The 22,738-nt window shown below is 31.7% G+C and overlaps 1 protein-coding gene across 2 annotated transcripts; it reads left to right on the plus strand.

The window, feature by feature from the left end:
- The first annotated feature begins 12,574 nt into the window (after positions 1–12,574).
- On the plus strand, positions 12,575–18,297 carry LOC146956652 (WAT1-related protein At5g07050-like). Of its 2 annotated transcripts, none has more exons than XM_085730365.1 (7): positions 12,575–12,913; positions 13,156–13,218; positions 13,314–13,430; positions 13,548–13,782; positions 14,220–14,381; positions 17,778–17,929; positions 18,081–18,297. In XM_085730365.1, the coding sequence occupies exons 1-7, from the start codon at positions 12,708–12,710 to the stop codon at positions 18,205–18,207; spliced, it is 1,062 nt and encodes a 353-aa protein (XP_085586491.1). In that variant the 5' UTR covers positions 12,575–12,707; the 3' UTR covers positions 18,208–18,297. The 2 variants fall into 2 exon arrangements, with proteins under 2 accessions (XP_085586491.1, XP_085586483.1); XM_085730357.1 differs by lacking the exons at positions 17,778–17,929; positions 18,081–18,297 and adding exons at positions 14,489–14,640; positions 14,795–14,997 and having other exon boundaries at positions 12,583–12,913.
- Positions 18,298–22,738: the final 4,441 nt, after the last annotated feature.

A 22,738-nucleotide genomic window follows, 5' to 3' on the forward strand; every position in this document is an offset into this window, starting at 1 on the left:
AACTTGCAGCATTGGTATTGACACAAATGATGACATAATAGCAGCAAAAGTAATTTATCTAGTTGCAATGTAAGGAAAGGGTGTTTTTGTAGAGCAAATAAACTAAACCAAATGTCTTTAATAGTTACATGACATCATCATAGTTAATTGTGGTCATTTAGTTCAATAAAGTAATTTTTAGACAACTTTTACCCTCAATTGTGTGATTTGGCAAGCAACCAACTTAGGGCAATTATAGATTTTCCACAACATCTTCTCTTCTTATATTAAGAGAGATAGTTCTTGATAAAGAAAAAAATATCAGAATTTTGATGCCGTGTACCTAACACCATATAGAATAATACATCAATTCCATTGAGGCAGTGTGCTTGAAAATGAAATCCGATGAGTGAATAATTAATATAAAATCAGAAACTATATAGCACTCTCTATGTATAATTTTTTTTTTTCAAAAAAAAAATGTATAATTAATTTTTTAGATTTATTGAATAACTCATTTATCTGATCTATAATAGGACAAAATACATTAGTTATTTAATAAACATAAAAAGTGAATTGTTTTATATAATAAAGAACGAAGATCGTGCTTGAAATAAGATTTATAATGTCAAATTCTGATATCTTAAATATATGTGTTAATTAAGTAAATGATCCCTATAAATATTCAGAATTTTTTTTTTGTCCCCGCAAAATAAAATCATACATTTTAGTCCCTATGACATTTTCCTTTTAACATTTTAGAGGGACCAGGCAAATTTTTCTTACAAGACTAAAATTGCTGATGAAAGTTTTTACAGGGACTAAAAATGCTGATGGAAAATTTTACAGGGACTAAAAAGTGCGATTTTATTTTATAGTGACTAAAATTAAAATTCTTAATATTTATAGGGACTATTTACTTAATTAACCCTAAATACACTTTTGAAATCTAAATTTGCATTATTAGTAAGATACTCCATCCCTCCCATAATAAGTGAGCCATTTGCAGAAAAATATTGTCCCAAAAAATTGACCCAATTCACTTTTCAATACAATATTAATTACCTTTTCCAAATATAACTCTAATTAATGCTACTTTCATCACTCCCAATTCAATATATTCCATTTTGCATTTATGATAGTGGAAAATGCATCAATACTTAACAAGAACACTTAAAACTAGGCATGGCAACTAAACCCAGACCCGCGGTTACCCACCCGAACCAAACCCAATTTGACGGGTTTTTCCCATTTTGACTGGGTTTGGGTATGGGTATGGGTTTTCTCCGATTTCGAAACACGGGTATGGGACGGGTAACGGGTATATAGGTACCCACCCCGAACCCATACCCAAACCCGTCCCAAATGTAAAAAATTACCTCATGTTGATATGTCATGTTATTTTGTTTGATAATTGTGATGTTAATAAAAACTACCATTGATATTTAAAGGATCAACTAAATATTTCATCTAACAATGTTAAAGTGAGTGTATTGTTGGATAATATATTACAACGTTACGCTTGGAGATGCAAAAAAACTTCTATTTTTTATTAAAATAAATTATTCAATGCGGGGACGGGATGGGGCGGGGATACCCGAACCCGTCGGGGACGGGGATGAGATTCAATTTCTCATCCCCGTTGGGTATGGGTAGGGTAACGGGTAAGTATTTGAGAATCGGGTATGGGGACGGGGAAGGTAAAACCCGTCCCCACCCCGCCCCATTGCCATGCCTACTTAAAACCATTTTTCTCTCTCATTTATTTATACATTTTTCTTAATATGTGTGAAATGAGCAAATGACTCAATTAATCTGGAACGGAGGAAGTATAAGATCTAAATTGCCAAATTTCATGTGATTCAACTTTAAATTATTTATAATGATTGTAGACTGTAGCTACATACACAACATACATTTTTTTTTGGGTCAAGTCAACATACACTTTAAATTCCACTTAAAAAGTTGTAAGGCATAGAATGGCCTCACACAAAAATTGAATCAAATTATCTCATATTACCTATATATCTGATTTAAATCAAATTATGAAGAAATTAAGCTCAAACAAGCTTCATGATAGACATAAATGAATAAATTATATAAGCGTTTTTTGAGCTTGATGTGTGCCCTAATCCTAATGAGCTTTCAATGGCTAGCTGACCTAAAAAAATTTCCAAAAAAAAAAAAAAAACACATTTATTATTCATTTTAAATTTTCATCAATGATGTTTATTTGTACACAATTTGTTAAAATTTGGAGTATGAGTTTTCTTTTTTGAATTTAATATATCCATTATTAAAATTATCGAGCAATTATTCTTAAAATTTCACACCCAATTAACACCCATGTACTATGTTGGTTTATATTATCTATATTCAATCTGAAGATTCTGAACTGAGTCGGGTGGCTCAAGATAAAACTCTTCATGGCCTATTTATTCCATTTACAAAACTCTAATTTAAAATTTTACCTTTTGGATAATCATTCTCCTTACCTGGACCAAAAACATCATGTTGTTATTATAGTAAATTATAAAGGCATAGTGAAATAAAGTGTGAAAATAAATAAACCCTAAAGTAAGAAGTTTTCAAATTAGTTAGTGGAGAACTATTGCTCTTGTAATTTTCTTGTTAAGATACCAACACTATGCACACCGGAAGCAAATTCAACTACACAATTCAAGAAATTCAAGAAAGCGTTTTTCCATTAAGAAAGAAAAGCAAGATGGAATATATTTTTTTTCTTTCTTTCTAGATTTGGATGTATATGATTTGATTAAGTAATAATAAAGAAATGAATTATGAGCTTATCCAAAAAAAAAAAAAAAAGACAAAATGTATTATGATGATAACATGTATTCATTCATGCATGCTAGGGGTTACTTATTATTGCTCGAGTGCTTCGCACTGGTCATGCACTAATTAAAGATAGATTAAACTGCTTTGAACTAATACGTTTTTTTAAATATACACCTAATAAAAGTAGTGCTTGTTTGTACAAAAAAAAAAGTAGTGCTTGTTTTTTTTGAACAAATGAAGTGCACTGTGTATAGATATGAAAATCAAAGGGATTGAATTTTAAAATTGAATACAATAGCTCAACAGGTTATGGATCATATTATTGGTGCACGAGTCATATCATATCTTCAAAAATAGTTTATATAACTTTTAAAATGGGACAACTTGTGAAAACATTCTTAATGCAAGCTAGATTTCATTTATGAAAGTGATACATGCAAGTCAAAGATTGATGAATCACAATTATTAAATTATATTTGAAAATAAATCCGATCAGTTTCTTATTTACATTTATCTCTCTTATAAACGATTCATTAATTCTTTTGAGAAAAGAATAAAATTATAAAATATAAACTCGACTTTTCAACAACTACCGTGGATAATTTTATTGTTGTATTGAGCATATCATATCTTCAAAAATAGTTTATGTAATTATCAAGATGTGACAGCTCGTGAAAAATTTCTTAATATAATTATTTTTATTTGTGTTAACCGTCCGGTTTTCAGAGTAATGTGACTTTAGTAATCCGTAGATCAGTCTGAAGATAAATAATGTATGATAAAAAATTGTTTCACCCATGAATGAAATCCACGTTCTTTCGAATGATTCGTCTTTTGATGAAGCTCCCTAACTTTTTGAATTCAACTACTTGATTCATACAAGTGGAAGATTTGATGGAACATGTTTATTCATATATTTTTGAAATGACTCTCGCCTATTTCTTATTTGCATCCACCTCTCTCATAAAAGATTCATTCATTTCTTTTGAGAAACAAAGAAAATGAAACCCTTCACTTCTCAACAGGGCCAAACCTTAAGGGATACAAACAACTCTACTGAGTTGGGCTCCTAGATTGTGAGGCCCAAAATATATTTTTTATATCTATAATACATGAAAAAAAAACCACTATATATATTAAAAACGCGCTAGTATATTAGAAAAATAAAGATGGCTTGTGAAGGAAAATCGATTGCATGAACAGGTAGCGAAATAAAAATTTCGATTTTCTTTCCATGGATCATTACAAATTTGACATGAATCAGTGAATGAATGTTACCCCGAAGTGTAGGAAAAATCTCGGTCACAAAGCAAAGCAAACAGTAGAGCCTCTACTAGTCCACGCGAACGGTGCTCCTCCAATTCCCGGTGCTAGCCAAGCGATCGGAGGTTTGGGAGAATTAGGGTTTCTCAAACATGTAACCAAGACTTCAGCACAAGGGTTCTATTTATAGAACTCCTAGTGTGCTCGGCAAGTCAGAAGTCACTATTAGGTTTCCGTAAGCCCATTAACGAGTTTAGTCGGTTGCTAACTAATTAACGTTATTTGCTAAACACACCCATCATATAAGTCTTACTTATACTTCTTTTTTTACCGTTCTTTTGTGTCTGACCCCATAGGTTCTAGTCACGTTGACAATAATTAATATTAAATCTAATATTTAATATTATAAACAATGAGCGGTATCTAGCAACACATCATTGCTACCCAAGTGACAAGAATGTCAAGTGATCTGACGAAACCTTTTTCCATGATAATACTCATGTATACAATTATTCCTTTGTCCTCATATCTATATTGATCACAAGGCATAGATTTTGGCACCCTTGTATAGATCAATATTTAAATTTCTTGATCACGAAATATACTGAATAATGAATAAGTCCAATATCTCATATTGACTTAGTTCGGCATGGGCATGCAACTTTACAGTCATATTTCATCAAGATGCCTAAAGATATATATCATGTTATGAGGAGGGACAAATCTCATCTAAACACACTCATGTCCCTCAGCATGATTCATTAAGTACCCATTAGCCAACATTATGATTATCCTTTTACAAACAATGTTAGAATGACAATAAAGCATTTAAGTCCACATCTAAAGATTATAGTAGTTTCAGGTCTAAGAGTGATATACACTATTAAGGACTCTTGAGCTAAATTTAAGTTGACTTTTTTTTACAAGTAAAATGAATTAAATTTAAGTTGACCCTAGCTAATCATAGGATAGTATAGAATATATATTTTGATATTTTTTATTCCTACTGTTATTTCTTTACTCTGTTGGCCGACGTGTCGTCCATTTAGAGGTTTCAAATTTTCGTTTTTTGTCGTTATATGACCCAGAAAAGTAGAGATGCAGCCAAAAAGAATCAATGAGCTAATAATATTAAGGGTTTGTTTTTGGAGGAATCACATGAAATTTCCATATTCAGTCGTAAGAAGAAAAACTGAAGTTTCAATATAATGCATCAATTGACAAAAAATGCTATAAATAGATAGGACGATCAAATTCAGTTATATGACCCATACGGTCAGTTCATTATAGTTTAGAATACACAACGAATTAATAAAAGTTGATTAATTTGTTTAAATATGTCTTCATAATTTTATCCATTTTGTAGTTTAAGCCTTCATGATTTTTTTTTTAGGAAAGTCTTCATTTTTTTTTTTAAGAAAAGAAGCTTATATCATTTCATTATTTAAAATGTGTTTAATACAATCTGGTATTTCTACTAAAATTTGGAAACTAGCTTAGGATGTGGTCGCCTTAGCTAATTTATGGGTTGTCCCATTTGCTTGTCTCTTCACAAACTCAACACTAAAGTTGACATAGTATTGTTCAAAAATAATTTTACAATTATGGATAATCATCCCAAATTCTGTAACATCATGATGTGCAGATGAAAAACTATCCATCAACTCAAAATCGATAGGTCCCAAGTGTAAGTGATGAACACATTCTAAAGCTGATAACAATCCAAGAGCTTCGCAAACAGGTACCTCACAGACTGGAGTAAACCATTCAGTTTTTGCCAAAAAATAAGTGTCTGTATCATCCCTTATACAAACTCCTATTCTCACTCTATAAGAAAGCTGGGAGAAAGAATCATCAATATTGCACTTAAATCTTCCTTCAGCTGGTTTGATCCATTTCACATTTCCTTCTTGTCGCGGTTGTGCACAAGATGTATTACAAATCCTATGTGCATCTTGTCAATCATTAAGCATAACTTTTGCTCTCTCGACAACATAAACTTGAGCATCAATTACCACATTCCACACTCTAATGTTTCTTTGTTTCCAGATGCTCCACAACACACAACAAAATAAAGCTGCATCATCCTTAGATAAATCATGTTATGCTTTGAAGATAATATTCTTGCTATCCATATCTTGTTGTAGCAAAATAGAAATAAAAGAAAAGAAAGGAAGCATACTCCAAACATTTAACCTATTTGGAAATTGGAAAAATAAATGAAGTGTATCCTCATTCACCACCGTATACAGTGTATAATTCATAGGGTATGGAGGTACTTATGGCAGAACAGGCCAATCTAGTCTTTCACAATAACGTGATAGGGGGAACTACCATTAAATGACTTATTGGCAGATTAATAGACCATTTCGGAATGACATATACATCATACATCCTGGATCAAGTAAAGACTCTAGGGTTTCGTCAAGCTACTGCTACATCTATTTCATTAGGAATTGATGATCTTTTAACAATACATTTATCTTTTAGACGTATACGAGTTGGTAGGCAATTCCTACAAATTCGCCACACAAATTTTTTTTACATTTGGAGGAATCTTGACCTTCCAAATTAGATTCCAAGAACCTTGTACCTTGAAATGAGATGTATTAAGTAATTCTTGCACACAAAAATAGTATGCACTACAAACATAGTATTCGCCATGATTTTTTTTCCAGATGAGTCGATCTTCTGTCACTGATGGATAGAGCGGTGTGTTCACTATATGTTCAACTACCTGGTGATCAAAAATTGACTGTAGGAAAGGTAGATTCCATTCCTTGCGGTCATGTAACATGCAATCTGAGACTCTTAGATCAGCTAGAGGAAAATCTCCATCAACATGTGGAATAAGTGTAACATCATTTACAATCCACTTGTTATACCAAATCGAGATATCATCACCATCGCCTATCCTCCATCTGCTTCTAGCTTTGAGAATAAATTTAGAATTACATATGCTTCGCCATACAAAGCAGGCTTATGTCCCAAAGTCGGCTTAAAGAAATTGCACCTGGGATAATATCTTTCCTTGTAAAGTCTAGCTACCAGCGAATCAGGATTTGTCATAAGTCTCCAGCCTTGTTTTTCTAACATATCTAGATTAAAGTTAGGTAGATTTTTGAAACTCGTATCTCCTTCATTATTGTGCATAGACAGTTTATCCCAAGAAATCCAGTTAATACCTCTAGTTTGACCTCCCGAATGACCCCACCAAAAGGAATTCATCATTCTTTCAATTTCATCACAAAGAGAGACATGGAGAGTGAAAAGTCATAAAGTAGGCAGGGATAGATTGAAGCACAAATTTGATGAGAACTTCACGACCAGCTTTTGAAATACTTTTACTACTCCATGGATTTATTTTCTTCCAAATTATATCTTTAATAAAGCTGAAAGTGAATTTTTTGCTCCTACCTATCATGGAAGGGAGCCTCGAATATTTGTCAGTACCTAGAACAACATGTACGCCCAAAATGCTTTCAATATTACTATGATCTGTTGTTAGAACATTTCTACTACAAAAAATCTCTGATTTTTGGAGGTCACTTCCTAACCAGAAGCTCTCATAGGTAGATCAAATGGCTCGCATTTTACTTGCTTGGTCCATATTGACTCTAAAAAAGAGGAAACAGTCATGAGCAAATAAGAGGTGAGATATAATTGGGGCATTATTACAAATTTTGACATCATTGATTACACCCCTCGCTTCAACTTTTCGAATAAGCGCAGCAAGACCTTCAGCATAAATAATAAACAAATATAGGGATAATGGGTCTCCTTGTGTCAAACCACTTCCTGGGATGATTTGACTTGTGGCATTACCATTAACAAGCACAGAGTAATCACCGCTTCAACACACATCATAATCCATTTAACCTATTGATCAGAAAACCTCATCTTTGTCATAACCCCTCGAAGGTAACTCCAATCAATCCTGTCATAAGCTTTACTAATATCAAGTTTTAAAGCAACATCCCCGTTCTTACCGATTAATAATAATTAAGAGATAAAAAAATAATTAAGAGATAAAAAATGACGAAAAATGTTGGTCACTCCATTAACGGCTATTGTTTTTACGACATTCTGAAATAGATCTCTATCTCGGTGATATAATAATTTAAGAGAAATGCTAACAAATGTCCTTATAACACTTGTTAAGAAGTTTAAAGCAGAAATTTTATCTTGCAAATTGTGTATTCAAAATATTAAAAAACAACTTTTTTTACATAAAATTTAACAATCGTTACTTTTTTAAATCCTTAACAAATATTCTTAGGAGTTAGGACATTTGTTAGCATGAACTATAATTTAATAGAAAATTTAGATACTTATTTGAAAAATTAATTGTTTGTTAAAGAGGAAAATTAATTGTTAAATTGGCCGCTAAACCCATTAAATATTTCAGTACTGTAACTTTTTTTTTACTGTGAAATATTTCAGTAACTAAGCCCGAAAAAATACTAATAAATTAGAGGCCAAACTCTAAATAAATTATTTTTTAAGAATAAAAAGAGGGCCTAAGCCCGAAGGAAAAAAAAAACTACATAGAAATTAAACAAGGGGTAGTCCCCAATACATTAGTAATCCAACAACTGATTAAATTGAGACGAACAAGATTCGTAGTTAAACACTCACAAAAGCCATCGAGCACTAATTGCATCAGAACATTGATTAGTTTCACAGTATATATGAATGATGAACTACTACTTTCATGGGAAATTCTTAAATGGTCACAACCCCAAATGAAAAACATTTGGACACACTCACATCAAATGAAAAAAATTAAAACAAACATAATATAATCACATCAATCAACATCATTTTGTTTTATTCTCATTTAATTTTTTTTTTATTTGATGTGAGTGTGCTCAAATATTTTTCATTTAGGGTTGTGCCCATAGAAGAGTTTCTCCTACTTTCACCACCCTTTTCACTCTCAATCGAAACCGGCTTTCTGAAGATGTAGTCACATATTTGTGGTGGTGCGATCACCCATCCTAGACGCAAAACCATCAAACCCCATTTGGGTGGATCTCCGGAGGTCAAGCTTCAACACAGATTCCCAATCTATCTTCGTCGTCATCCACAAGGTTGACGTTGTTCTCCAAGGTCCGATAAGGGTCGGGATGTTGTGTTGCTTCAAACCTTTCTGGATGGTGGTTGTGATTCTGGACTATTTTCAGTCTTCCTCCTCCACGCAGAAAGGAGGGCACTATTTGGTGCCTAGTTTGGGGCTCGAAAGAGTGTTTAACTTGTTGTCGTTCGTTGCAGGGAGAGAATGGTATATGGATTTGCTTCCGTGTTGACGGTTGGTCCATTCACCGCAATGAAGACCTCTGTTTAAGAGGCTGTTATGATCCACTTGTGTTGCTTTTAATTTTCTTATTATCCATTTGGGTAGTTCTACACTTTTTGTGGATATACTGGGTTATGTTTATGTCTCCCCAGATTTTTATATTTTTTTTCTTTTTTTAATAATACATATGAACACTTGACAAAGGATTAGAGTCTAATGAAATTACCTTCTATTCTTTTTAATGTCATTATACTCTTAATTTAGCGAAGGAAAAAATAACCTACTATTTTCCACTCCAACTCTAATAATAAGGGACAAGTTTTCTCAACAGGGAACCTAGCATTCTCATTAGAGGTTAGAGATTTTACAAGCAGTAGCTAATCAATGGGTAACTCCACTACTCTAAAATTATAAGATGCCTAGCATATTTGAGACCTACTAGAACTACCCATACCTCCGCAATATAGGCACTACCATGCCAAATAAATTTAAAATAATCTTCCGACCACTCTCCATCACTATCTCGTATTCTCTCCGATCATTATTATAAGCAAAACTTTACTTTTAAGATACATTGAATAACTAACGTATATAGACTCTGTTTGGTAAACCCAAAAAAAGAGCTTTTAGCTCTTAGCTTTTAGTTTATAAGCTCATTTGACAAAAAAAGCTCTGTTTGGTAACACAAAAGCTCTGTTTGGTACAACGAGCTTATAGCTTATTTCAGGAGCTTATAAGCTATTTTTCAGAAGCTACTTCAAGTAGCTTTTGAGCTTATAGCTTTTAGCTTCTCATTTTTTCTTCCATATTTACCCTTATTATTCAAAGCAAAAACTATCAGCTAATTTTACCAAACACTTCAACTAGCTTATCAGCTAAAAGCTTTCAGCTATCTTATCAGCTAAAAGCTATCAGCTAGCTTATCAGCTAAAAGCTATCAGCTAGCTTATCAGCTATCAGCTAATTTTACCAAACAGAGCCATAGTCTTTATTATAACCGATACATTAATTATCCAATGTATCTAAAAAAATTGATGTTTTGCTTATAATAATAATTGTAGGAGGAAATATAACTCTTACACATTTCATTTGATCACTCTCTTTAAAAGAGCGATATGTATTCAACTCTACTCATCCCGTCAAAGGAGATTGGACAAAAACGTTGACTTTAATGATTTTAGTGTATTTTGATGACATATAATAATATATGAATTATTAAATAAATTATTTTGATGAGAAAAAATGATTGATTAAAAAGAGGTAGAGACAAAATCAAAATTATCACAAAAATTCAAAATCACCAAAGTGGACCCCGTGTCCAACTAATAAGCACAAGACTAGGGGGAATCTCCCAATCACTTTATTAATCTTATCAACAAACAAACTATCTCCATATAGACATAAGTTATTAGTAGACGTAATCCAATTCCAAATAAATTATAGGCCAAAATGCGTGTTGATGATTTATGAGACATAAAACCAAATGACTAGCTCCACTAACTAAATGTCAAATCAAATCATAATTGGAATTTCAATCAGATACCTGAATTGATTTTTTTGATCTTTGCCAAGCCTTGAATTGACTTTGTGATGACTCACTATCACATTAATTCAATTAATCATGGAGCAAAGCCTGTAAACGTGATTGGCAAATCCAAATAAAGAAGAGTTTTTAAAATGCAAATCCAAGTCGTGAGCTCCAAATCAAATACATACATGAGTTGTGCAAAATTACTCTATGGCCGTGGGTTATGCATCCAATTGAAAAAAAATGAATTCATGTGCACAACTTGGGAAGGGAAATAATAAAATAAAATATATTTTTTCTATCATAAAGATTTTTATATAGTTACTTTCCACATGCTTATGAACTCTTGTTCCTACAAAAGGAACACACCTAGGGGATTGGTAGACCAAGACATTATGAAAATGAGGTGCCAACGTTGGTGACTTGGCAAAGATAGCAGTCAGTATATGGATTTCATTTTTGGTCCACCATAAAAAGTTTGTATTATTATATTCAATATTCAATTTTTATGGCATTGCTATCATATTGAAAACTTACACACATAAAAAAGAAGAGTTGAAGTTCGAACTCCGTTGTCTAACAAATTCAGCATTTTTGTCCAAGTTAGTAATTGTAGACTTGATTCAATCCAATTTTATTTTTTCTATATCTATCACCTTTTTAATTTTAGTATTTTTATTCTTTATTTTCTCATAATGTTAGGCATCCAATTCAAACATGCTTGTATTAAATGTACCAATTGAATCAAAATATAAAAATATTGGGGATTTTCAACATGTATTCAACATATCATTATAAATGAAATGCTATTAGCATTTTTGAGTCAAAAACTCAAATGATTCCTTTGGCAGAACCCACAATATCTTTCTAAAGAAAACGACACACACACCATTGTTCAATTTGGCGATAAATGCTTTCGGAAAACAAAGATTTGCAAAAAAGAATAAAGAAATGTGACCAAGAATTTCATTTATAATCTTTTTCTTTAGATAGCCAATCAATGCCAGTACATATTAAAGTTTGTAATTCTACACTTGTTTGTTGTGGCTTTCCACATCTTATCTTAGTTACATCGTGTTCAATAAAACTTTGTTTTTATATATAAAAAAAATTACATATCAAAGTTGGACAGGTCCTAAAAAAGAATAGAAAAAAGGTCCCGTTCAGATATAGGAGTGGGACTGGTCATACTGGTTCATGATTTACATGTGTCTTTTGTTTTGATAAAATGATTTACAAGTGTCAAAAAATTACACACACACATATATTGAGTAAATAAATTGAAAGTCAAAAAAATATTAACATATATATATATATATATATATATATATATATATATATATATATATATATATATATATATGTATATGTATATTCTAAAGAGTTAAAAAATTGCATGTAGGGATAACATTAATTATACCCCCTAAGGTAACAGTTAAATATCGTTTTATAGTCTAGTTTATTCCTAATAACCAGTTCAAGCAAGTAGGGAGAACTCATTCTGTTTAAAATTGAGTGATCCTTTTTGATTTTCTAACAATTACATGCACTTATAATTTTGGTCATGTAACACTCAACGAGTAATTTTTGACAATGATAATTCACAATTTATCTAGTGTCTTGGATTCTAACAGTAGTGTTATTTTACATAGTCCTAGTCAGGAATATTAATAAATCTTATATTAGGAATTTAATAAAGAACAGGATACCATAAATAATGCATTTAGGAATCACATTCAATTAAATAAACCCATCATCTAAGCTATATATAATGTGCATGAGTTATGCTTCTAAATAACTTCAGAAAAGAAACATCATCACATTCACATTACTAAACTTATGGAGCAAAAAATATTTTCTCCTCTGCTTGGATTCAAGAAGTTCAAGCCACACCTTATCATGGTCTTAGCCCAAGTTGGCTATACCTTCTTATATTTTATCAGTGAAGCTTCCTTCAATCATGGAATGAGTCCTTATGTTTATGTTACATATCGACATATTTTCGCCGGTGTTGTGATGTTCCCTTTTGCGTTCTTTCTTGAGAGGTACATGCACATTTAATTCTCTTCAAACGCGTCCGAGTTCTTAGTTTGTGTTTGGATAGATAAATGTTAATAAGTTAGAGGTTTTGTTAGTTTTTTGAGTTTGAACTTTGAACTCATAAATCTTGAGTCATTTCAATTAATTTATTTGTTTCGAATAAACAATTGAATTTGGTATGATCATAGATGATATCACATTCATCAATTATCTTATGACAATTGCATTTGTTTTTTTTTTCTTGCAGAAAAGTAAGACCAAAGCTGACTTTTGCTCTTTTTATGGAAATTTCTGTGCTTTCTTTGTTAGGGTAAGAACAAATAAAAAATGTATGTTATATTACACTTTATGGAAATTATGGAAATATGGCAACATAATTTGTATAATTTAAAAATATTATTGCAGGATCACCATGGCACTCAATTTGTATTTTGCAAGCTTAAAGTATACTTCTCCAACCTTTCTTGCTTCAATGTTCAACACCATAGCTTCCCTTACCTTCATTATTGCAGTGGCACTCAGGTTTGAAATTCTTTATATAATGGTTTGACTAAAAATTGAGAAAATTATATAGACTAAAAATGTTTTGGAGTATTTGTAATTTTTAATGTATATATAAGAGATTTGATTTAAGTGCAGGTTTGAAGTTATTGATATGAAAAATCCACGTGGCATTGCAAAAGTACTTGGGACCTTGATATCCTTAACTGGTGTTATGACCATGACACTATACAAAGGACCTGTAATGAAAAACTTGTGGAGTCCTCTAATCCATATTCAACCAAAAAGTGCTTCTATTAGTGAGAGTGGGTTAAAGGGTTCACTTCTTACCGTTTTATGCTGTGTCACGTTTTCTATATGGTACATTATGCAGGTACTCACCTTAATACATAACTAGTTTTTAGCTTGCAAATGATCATAAGTATTTTAAAGAAACTGATTATAGATTCAAAAAAGTAGAAAATCTTCATTACAAGTTCAACATTTGCATTATATATGTATCAAATTATGCATTTTTCAATTAAAGTTTTTTCATTTATTGTTGTTTCTTGACGATATTCTAATTTAGGTTTTAGCATATCCCCTTATAAGTTTTATGCGAACATTTTGTGTTATGGAAGTACACATCCCAAAATAACACAAATATCGTGTTGTTCGAATGCGTATTTCCAAACTAATAAACATTTTTTTTTCTTCGCTGTATATTTCAAGAATTATGTGTGGTATTTTAGAAATCCATGGTGACTAAAGTTGTTGACCATGGTTTAAATAAATTTTTACAACTCTAATATATTGAAATTGAATATTCAGGCATCTACTTTAAAAAGATATCCAGCTCAATTATCACTCACTACATGGATGTGCTTTATGGGAGCAGCACAATCAGCTATTTTCACAGTAATAGTAGAACGTAATAACCCTTCAGCATGGATTATAGGACTCAACATTGACTTGTGGTCCATAATATATGGGGTTAGTATAATGAATAATTCATCTCATAAAAGGTAAAATGTCTTTGTAAAAAAGTACCACCAAATCATAAAGTTCTAACATTATATATCAATCATTATCAATGATAGGGAATTGTTGCTGGTGGTTTGTTGATCTACATTCAACTACGGTGCACTGAGAAAAAAGGACCAGTTTTTGTCACAATGTTTAACCCTCTTTGTACCATATTTGTGACAATTCTAGCATACTTCGTCTTTGGTGAAAAACTTTATTTGGGCAGGTAAAATTGTTTACACCGACAATGTATCAAAGTTAAACTCTTCTAAATGTTACAACTATGAATACGTAGTTAGTGGATACGTTTTTCTTAGAAAAATAACATTATTTTTTAGTATAATAATATTACTGAAATTTTCTTCTTATTAAATTTTCAGCATCATAGGTGGTTTTATTGTCATCATTGGTCTATATTTGTTGCTGTGGGGTAAAGAAGGTGACAAAGAGGTTGATTTCAAGTCCAAGCAGTGCAATAGTAGTGCAGACCAAGAATGCATAGTATAGTTAGTAACTTTAGCTGGAAAGATTGTAGAAGTGTATATCCAAGTGAGAATAGAATAAAGTTTTTGCATTATGAGGATTGAGGTAGAATTTGTAGGTTTATTCTGGCTATATATATATATATATATATATATATATATATATATATATATATATATATACGTTTTTTGCAAAAGTTCGATTTTACCTTCCTGTTTTTCAAACCAATAACAAAATTAAATAAGATTCTCAATCAAAGGAGAAAAAGATAGTTGATTATCATAATGTGCATTTCATAACTCATTACACACCACAAAATAGACTTAAAAGTTAAAAAACGAAACCGTTTGGAAATAATGAGTCACAACAATATTACAATATCAAGTGATGTGTGACACATGTGGATCGAAAAAAAGTGTTGTGTGACACATCGGAATATGAATAACATGACATAATTTCTATTACGTTGCAAAAAATTGATTAGATGTCAACATAACAATTTAAGGGTTTTTGTGACACATGGTGAGACCTAGGCTGCTTTGAAAATTGGTGGGCAAATTACCCAAACCAATAAAAAACAGCCATGTGTATTCTATTATAAAAATAACATTTATTATTTTATAATTTCTATTACGTTGCAAAAAATTGATTAGATGTCAACATAACAATTTAAGGGTTTTTGTGACACATGGTGAGACCTAGGCTGCCTTTGAAAATTGGTGGGCAAATTACCCAAACCAATAAAAAACAGCCATGTGTATTCTATTATAAAAATAACATTTAGAGAAAATTACAAAGACCTCCCTTAAAGTTTGGTTAAAAGACACATACCTCCCCTCTAGTTTCAAAAATACAATAACCTCCCCTCAATCTAACTCTGTTAACCATCCGTTGGTTCAGACTTACACTACATAGCCTTAGTGTTATGAATTACCACACGATTGAGTGCATCAGCACCTCTGCAACTAATTCAACCCAGCAATATTGATCCAAATCTTTAGACATGGCAAGAAGCAATGATGTGATGACACTGTATTCCTCATCAACTTGTTTTCATTTATAATTTTGACAGATTATGCAGACCCGAAAATACAAAAACAAGATAACACAGTAAAAGGGAGCAACAAAAATAACAAAGAAAACCAAGATGAGGTTCAGTCAACGTGATCTACGGTTTTTTGATGAGAGCAGCTCCACTGTCAATCAAAGAAATATGGTTATTCTATGAAGCAAACAATACAATACAAAGCACACTTGCCTTTCTCTGATTCTTGAATTTTTCTGCATTTTCCCTCATTTCTTCTCTATACAATGTACAAACCATACATTAATGCATAAGAAGCAAAAATCCTAACAATACAATCGTGAAGGCGTGAAACTTTGTTTAATACCCACAAATTTTTTGAGCATATCTGTGATCTGTCATGATGGAGAGGTGTCATGACAAATTCAACTTCGTTAACTCCGTTACCGTGGCAGATATTAAAGGGAGTTAATTAATTCACAGGTTCAATGGGAGGAGGTATCTTCAAAATGGTAAAATAACTTGAATGGTCAAAGATTGTGAGAATTTCAGTTTTCAAATCTTTTTGCATTCCAACAGGAAGATAATAGTGTTAAGGAGTGTTAAGAGAGAAGGGAGGTATCAATATATTTAATAAAACCTTAAGGGATGTTAGTGTCTATTTTAAAATTAGAGGGGGTGTCTCTGTCATTTAAAGAAAACTCAAGGGAGGTGAGTGTAATTTTCCCTAACATTTATTATTTTATTTTGCAATATTACCATGTATTTTATTATTTGCATATTCAACCTATTTTAAATTAATGACATTTTACAATTTAAACCATCAAATTAATTAGCATTAACGACATGGATGGATTCCAATTAAGAATGGCTCTGCATTTTACAATTTAAACCATCAAATTAATTAGCATTAACGACATGCATGGATTCCAATTAAGAATGGCTCTGCAAAAATTATTAAAAATAAAAAATACCTTGCTGGGAATCGAACAAGGGTACCCTTTTTATCATTAAAAATAAAAAATACCTTGCTGGGAATCGAACGAATCGAACAAGGGTACACACATTCCCCAATCAAATAACTTAACCACTTAACCAATAAGCCATCTTTGAAAGATATTGGAATGCAAAATATATGTTATTCGTGAGGAATATACTTTGTTTTAGTGTCCTATAATCCAAGCTTTAGTAAAAAAAAAACAATTTATATGTGTATATACATGAGATACTAAATATTTCTAAAATAAAACAATATGAATACATATTCATTTAATTTTTTTATAACTAATATTATTCTTTTATATAAATTCATACTATTTATCTAGATTCGATGAACTACAACAATGTTTCATTTGTGATCAACCAAATTGTGATTTATTTTAGGTTCGACAATTCTTTTGGATCAAATGAACTATTTAAAGGTATTAAATAAAAATTATCAAGATAAATGTAATGTTTCTATTAAATATTTTTGCCTTTTATATGTAAAAAATCGGTTAAATATTTGCACTGCGCTCACTGAGGATTTTATTTGCTTATATCTGCCGATGTAAATTTTTATGTATTCATATGAAAAAGTTAATATGACAAAATTTGGAAAACTTATAACTATTTTTAAAATATCAACGTTAATGTAGTGTTTTCATTAAAAAAATTATTTTATTTGCAAAACATTGTTAAATAATTGCACTACACTCGTCGCTAAATTTACGTGCTTATATTGCGGAAGCAAAATTTTATGTAACAATATGAGAAAGTCAATGTGATAAAAACTCGTGATTATTTTATGTCTTTGTAAAAAAGTACTACCAAATCATAAAGTTCCAACATTATATATCAATCATTATCAATGATAGGGAATTGTTGCTGGTGGTTTGTTGATCTACATTCAACTATGGTGCACTGAGAAAAAAGGACCAGTTTTTGTCACAATGTTTAACCCTCTTTGTACAATATTTGTGACAATTCTAGCATACTTCGTCTTTGGTGAAAAATTTTATTTGGGCAGGTAAACTTGTTTACACGACAATGTATCAAAGTTAAACTCTTCTAAATGTTACAACTATGAATACGTATAGTGGATACGTTTTTCTTAGAAAAATAACATTATTTTTTAGTATAATAATATTACTGAAATTTTCTTCTCATTAAATTTTCAGCATCATAGGTGGTTTTATTGTCATCATTGGTCTATATTTGTTGCTGTGGGGTAAAGAAGGTGACAAAGAGGTTGATTTCAAGACCAAGCAGTGCAATAGTAGTGAAGACCAAGAATGCATAGTATAGTCAGTAACTTTAGCTGGAAAGGTTGTAGAAGTGTATATCCAAGTGAGAATAGAATAAAGTTTTTGAATCATGAGGATTGAGGAAGAATTTGTAGGTTTATTCTGGCTATATATATATATATATATATATATATATATATATATATATATATATATATATATATATATATATATATATATATTAAAATATACGTTTTTTGCAAAACCAAGGCTTCACATAGTTCGTTTTTACTTTCCTGTTTTACAACCAGTAACAAAATTAAATAAGATTCTCAATCAAAGGAGAAAAAGATAGTTGATTATCATAATGTGCATTTCATAACTCATTACACACCACAAAATAGACTTAATAGTTAAAAAACGAAACCGTTTGGAAATAATGAGTCACAGCAATATTACGATATCTAGTGTTGTGTGACACATTAGAATATCAACAACATGACATAATTTCTATTACGTTGCAAGAAATTGATTAGATGTCAACAAAACAATTTAAGGGTTTTTTTTTTGGTTACAAAGCTAAACAAAAAGAAAAAAGAAACAAGAAAAAAGGGAAAAGAAAAAGCCTAGGCTCTAGGGAAGAAAGTTCCCATGGCATCGTTCTTAAGCAGGGTTAGGAGGTCGCTTGGAGGAGTAGGATGGATTGAAAAATCCTCATTAGAAGAAGCTCCTAATTTAGCCATGAAGTCAGCACATTGGTTTCATTCTCTGAGACAATGCTGAATAAAGAAATTTCTTGAAGATAGAAGATCTCTAATATCCTGGATTAAGACAACATATGCATGATACTTAAAAGCTTGGTAATTAGTGATGAGTTTGATGGATAGGAGGGAATCGGATTAGCAAGCCATTTCCTCGATTCCCATTTCCGCTGCCAGGAGTAAACCACGGTGAATTGCAGCGAGCTCTGCAAGCAGAGATATCTATGATGCATAGGTATGGGTACGGTACCCGATATGTAATATGACAAATTTTTAAAAATGAAGGTACAGATACGTTGATATAAAACATAAAAAAAAAAAGATTTTTCAAGTTAATTACTACACTCCTATTATCACGTTGTTTCAGAGTTTTACTTTTTTGTGCACCCCTCAACTATTTTCATCAAAAGCAAGAGAAAGAATTAAAATACAATAAAAAAGGAAAATAATTTTGGTTGTTTTTCCACCGCCCGTAAGTTTTTGCTGCACCAACTACGACGAAACAACTAAGTAAAAATAGGTATGTAAGTTACGAGTACCGTACGCGTATCCGGTAGGGGTACATACCCGGTACTGGTACTTCTCCATGTTTGGAGTACCCATGCTTCAGAGAAAGATATATGTCGAGGTTGGAATGAAGCCGGAGAATCCCGAGAGATAGAAACATGCATTGTTTCGAATAACACCCCCAAAACCAGCTCGAGTCGGCGTTCCTATACAACTTCCATCCACATTGAGAATATGACGGTTGTGATTGTTGCTATTCCATCAAACCATACGATCTGAAGGAGCAACTGCGGCAATCTGGAAGCTGGTCTTAATAGTATATATCTGTCGTATTTTGAATGTGAAGGCTGAGCCGAGTTAGAGACCATGTTTCATTCTAAGGCACATCATATTCCGGTGCCTCCACGTCCACCAGAGACCAACAAGAAAGATGGTAGATCGAGGGCCATTTGAGCAATTCTTGATCCAATCATGCAAACAACTTTATGAGAAAAATTCTTAAGTAGAGAAACCAAATTTGTGCCAGATGAAACTAGAGAACCTGCCGTCACAGACACAATGCAAGAAAGTTTCCTCGATGTTCCCACATCTCGAACAAATAGCAGATGGAGCAATGTGTCTGTGGTGGAGAAGAGATAAAGTAGGGGTAGCATTATGACAAGCGAGCCATATAAGAAGCTTGGATTTCTCAGGAATTTTCAACCTCCATATCCAAGACCAAATGTGAGAATTAGTATTACTAGATGATTCCGAGAGGGAGAGAAGACAAGAGTGCCCACTTTTAGGGGTGTAAATGCCATTTTTACTAGATGATTTAAGGGTTTTTTTTTTGGGTACAGGATTTAAGGGTTTATTTTAATAAATATAATAGATAGATAGATAGATTTCATTGACAATGTATCTTACAATTTATTAATTATATAAAATTAGATTCACGATTCAAAAAATAGTTCTTTTGATTCAATTATTCATAATATTTGAACTACAATTTGATAACCATGGTTCAATACCTAAAGATCATTGAAATTGCAAGTTGACTGGTACAGTTGTTCTAATATAAAATATAGATCTTCGTTTGTTCTATGGATTCCTCAAAGAAAAAGGTTATGGATTCTTATAAGAAAAATAATAGCATTGACAGATGACCATGTTAAAAGTGTTGGTGCATGAAAAAGTAGTGTGGATAATATACATCGATGGAAACCAATAGAAATAGTAAAGCAAAAATTCTTTCAAAAAAAAAAAGTAAAGCAAAAATTAATTGCATCTAGCAGACACAAGCATGTAAAATCAGGGTACAAAGTGTGACCAAAAACAAACATCAGGGTCCATAGCACTAATTAGAAATTTAAATCAACAAGAAAACACAGTTTTATTCCCATAGAGGACATTCTTAATAAGTATATTTTTCGTTTCCATAAAATTATGACATTTAAAGTTTAATCCTGTATAAATTTTATTCAATTTTGATCCTTCATTTTTATAAAAATTGATCACTTTTATTTTGCTGTGTGTTGTGGACAATGAAGCCCAGATACTTGATACGATAGGGCACCGATACGGGAAAATTTTAAAATTCAAGATACGATACGGCCGGGATACTTTAATAAAAAAAAAAATTAAATTTAAACTAAATATTAAAACTCAAAATACAAACTATGGACTAAACTCATAAGCAAAAACATAAGCGCAAAACCTAGACGAAACAGACATAGAACAACGATAAAGCACAACAATGAAATTACTTTCACACGATAATCAACAATAGGAGCGTCTCAGACAAACAAAATAACACAAAATAGACTGTGGACAACAACATAAATATAAATATAAACAATATTGATAATAAAGAAAATGACAGTTAATCAATTACATATATGATACATCTCAAAAAGAGAACACTATTAGTATTACCTAGTCAATTACATATATCCAAAAAATAATAAAAACATCATGTATCATGAGCGCAGGGCCGTTCCTGTGAAATTGGTGGCCCGGTTCTCTTAGTAAAAATAGGCCTCTAAGAAAATACAATTTTTTAAAAGAAAAAAAAAACTATAATGTTTATTGTTAAAGCTTTGTGATTTTATACGACAAGTATATGCCAAAAATTACAAGTGCTCTAAAAAAACAAAAGTTATATTGTAATGTAAATATATAGTCGAATCGGTTGAGAAGTTAAACTGAATTAGAAGAACGGAAAGTATATATGACATATAGACCTAAAAAAAAAACAACATCTGCCATCCCAAGAGTTGAACCAAAGCAACCAAGGACAACACTTCCAAATTTAACCGCTGGGCGGCGTCTTCTGTATTGATAATTTTCCGATGCTACATCTATATATTAATGTTTTCATTGCATTATATAACCAAAAAAAAATATTTTGGGCCCCAAAGTTGGGGAGGCCCAGCTTTATAAAGCTGTTTGCACCTACCCAGGGCCAACCCTGCATGAGCGTATCAATTTTCTACTGTCTATCCCCTGCATATCCCCAATGTATCTGAAAAGTATCAAACAATTGTTTTTGTAAATAATAAAATTTAATTTTCGGATACTCTTTTGATATGTATCGAGGAGTATCGGTCAGGTATCGATGCATGATACGATAGGATACCAGTACGTCATCCATTTTGAAGTATCTAAGCTTAAGAGGTTGTAGAGTATCTGGAAACAAAGAAATAACAGAGTGTGAAATGAGGTAATTCATGCTCAAGTTTATGTTGTGGAGAGAGCAAAATCTATGTTTCATGATTGGTAAAATGCCCGTAGGATTTGTAATACATCTTGTGCACAACCGCGACAAGAAGGAAATGTGAAATGGATCATACTAGCAGAAGGAATATTTAAGTGCAATATTGATGCTTCTTTCTCCTATCTTTCTAATAGAGTGGGAATATGAGTTTGTATTAGGGATGTTAAAGGCCCTTTTGTTTTGGCAAAAACTAAATAGTTTACTCCAATCTGTGAGGTACATGTTGGCGAAACTTGTTGGCGAAACTTTTGGATTGTTATCAGTTTTAGAATGCGTTCATTAATTATATTTTGGACTTATCGATTTTGAGCTTGATACAAAAAAAGTGATGGATAGTTTTTCATCCGCACATCAAGATGACCCCACTTATGCATTATTTTAATAACCATCAGCTATATAGATTTAGATGATGACCTCACATACAATTTCTCACCGCCCCACAAAAGCTTGTTTACGGCACTAAAGAAAAACAATTACATCATGATACTTATAATTAGGAGTATGTGGATTGAGTTTGAGAAATGATATTTCTATAACTATTTTGTGACAACTTTATCTATTATACGCAT

Source organism: Medicago sativa, chromosome 1 (assembly GCF_051527215.1).
Source record: "Medicago sativa cultivar Bolivia chromosome 1, Bolivia_mono, whole genome shotgun sequence".
NCBI lineage: Eukaryota > Viridiplantae > Streptophyta > Magnoliopsida > Fabales > Fabaceae > Medicago > Medicago sativa.

What these genes read in the sequence shown, in the direction of transcription:
- LOC146956652 (XM_085730365.1), top strand. Translation starts at nt 12,708, where the DNA reads ATGGAGCAAAAAATATTTTCTCCTCTGCTTGGATTCAAGAAGTTCAAG. An exon ending in TTTGCGTTCTTTCTTGAGAG is followed by an intron (nt 12,914 to 13,155) that starts GTACATGCACAT and finishes TTTTTCTTGCAG; the next exon opens with AAAAGTAAGACCAAAGCTGA. An exon ending in ATTATTGCAGTGGCACTCAG is followed by an intron (nt 13,431 to 13,547) that starts GTTTGAAATTCT and finishes ATTTAAGTGCAG; the next exon opens with GTTTGAAGTTATTGATATGA.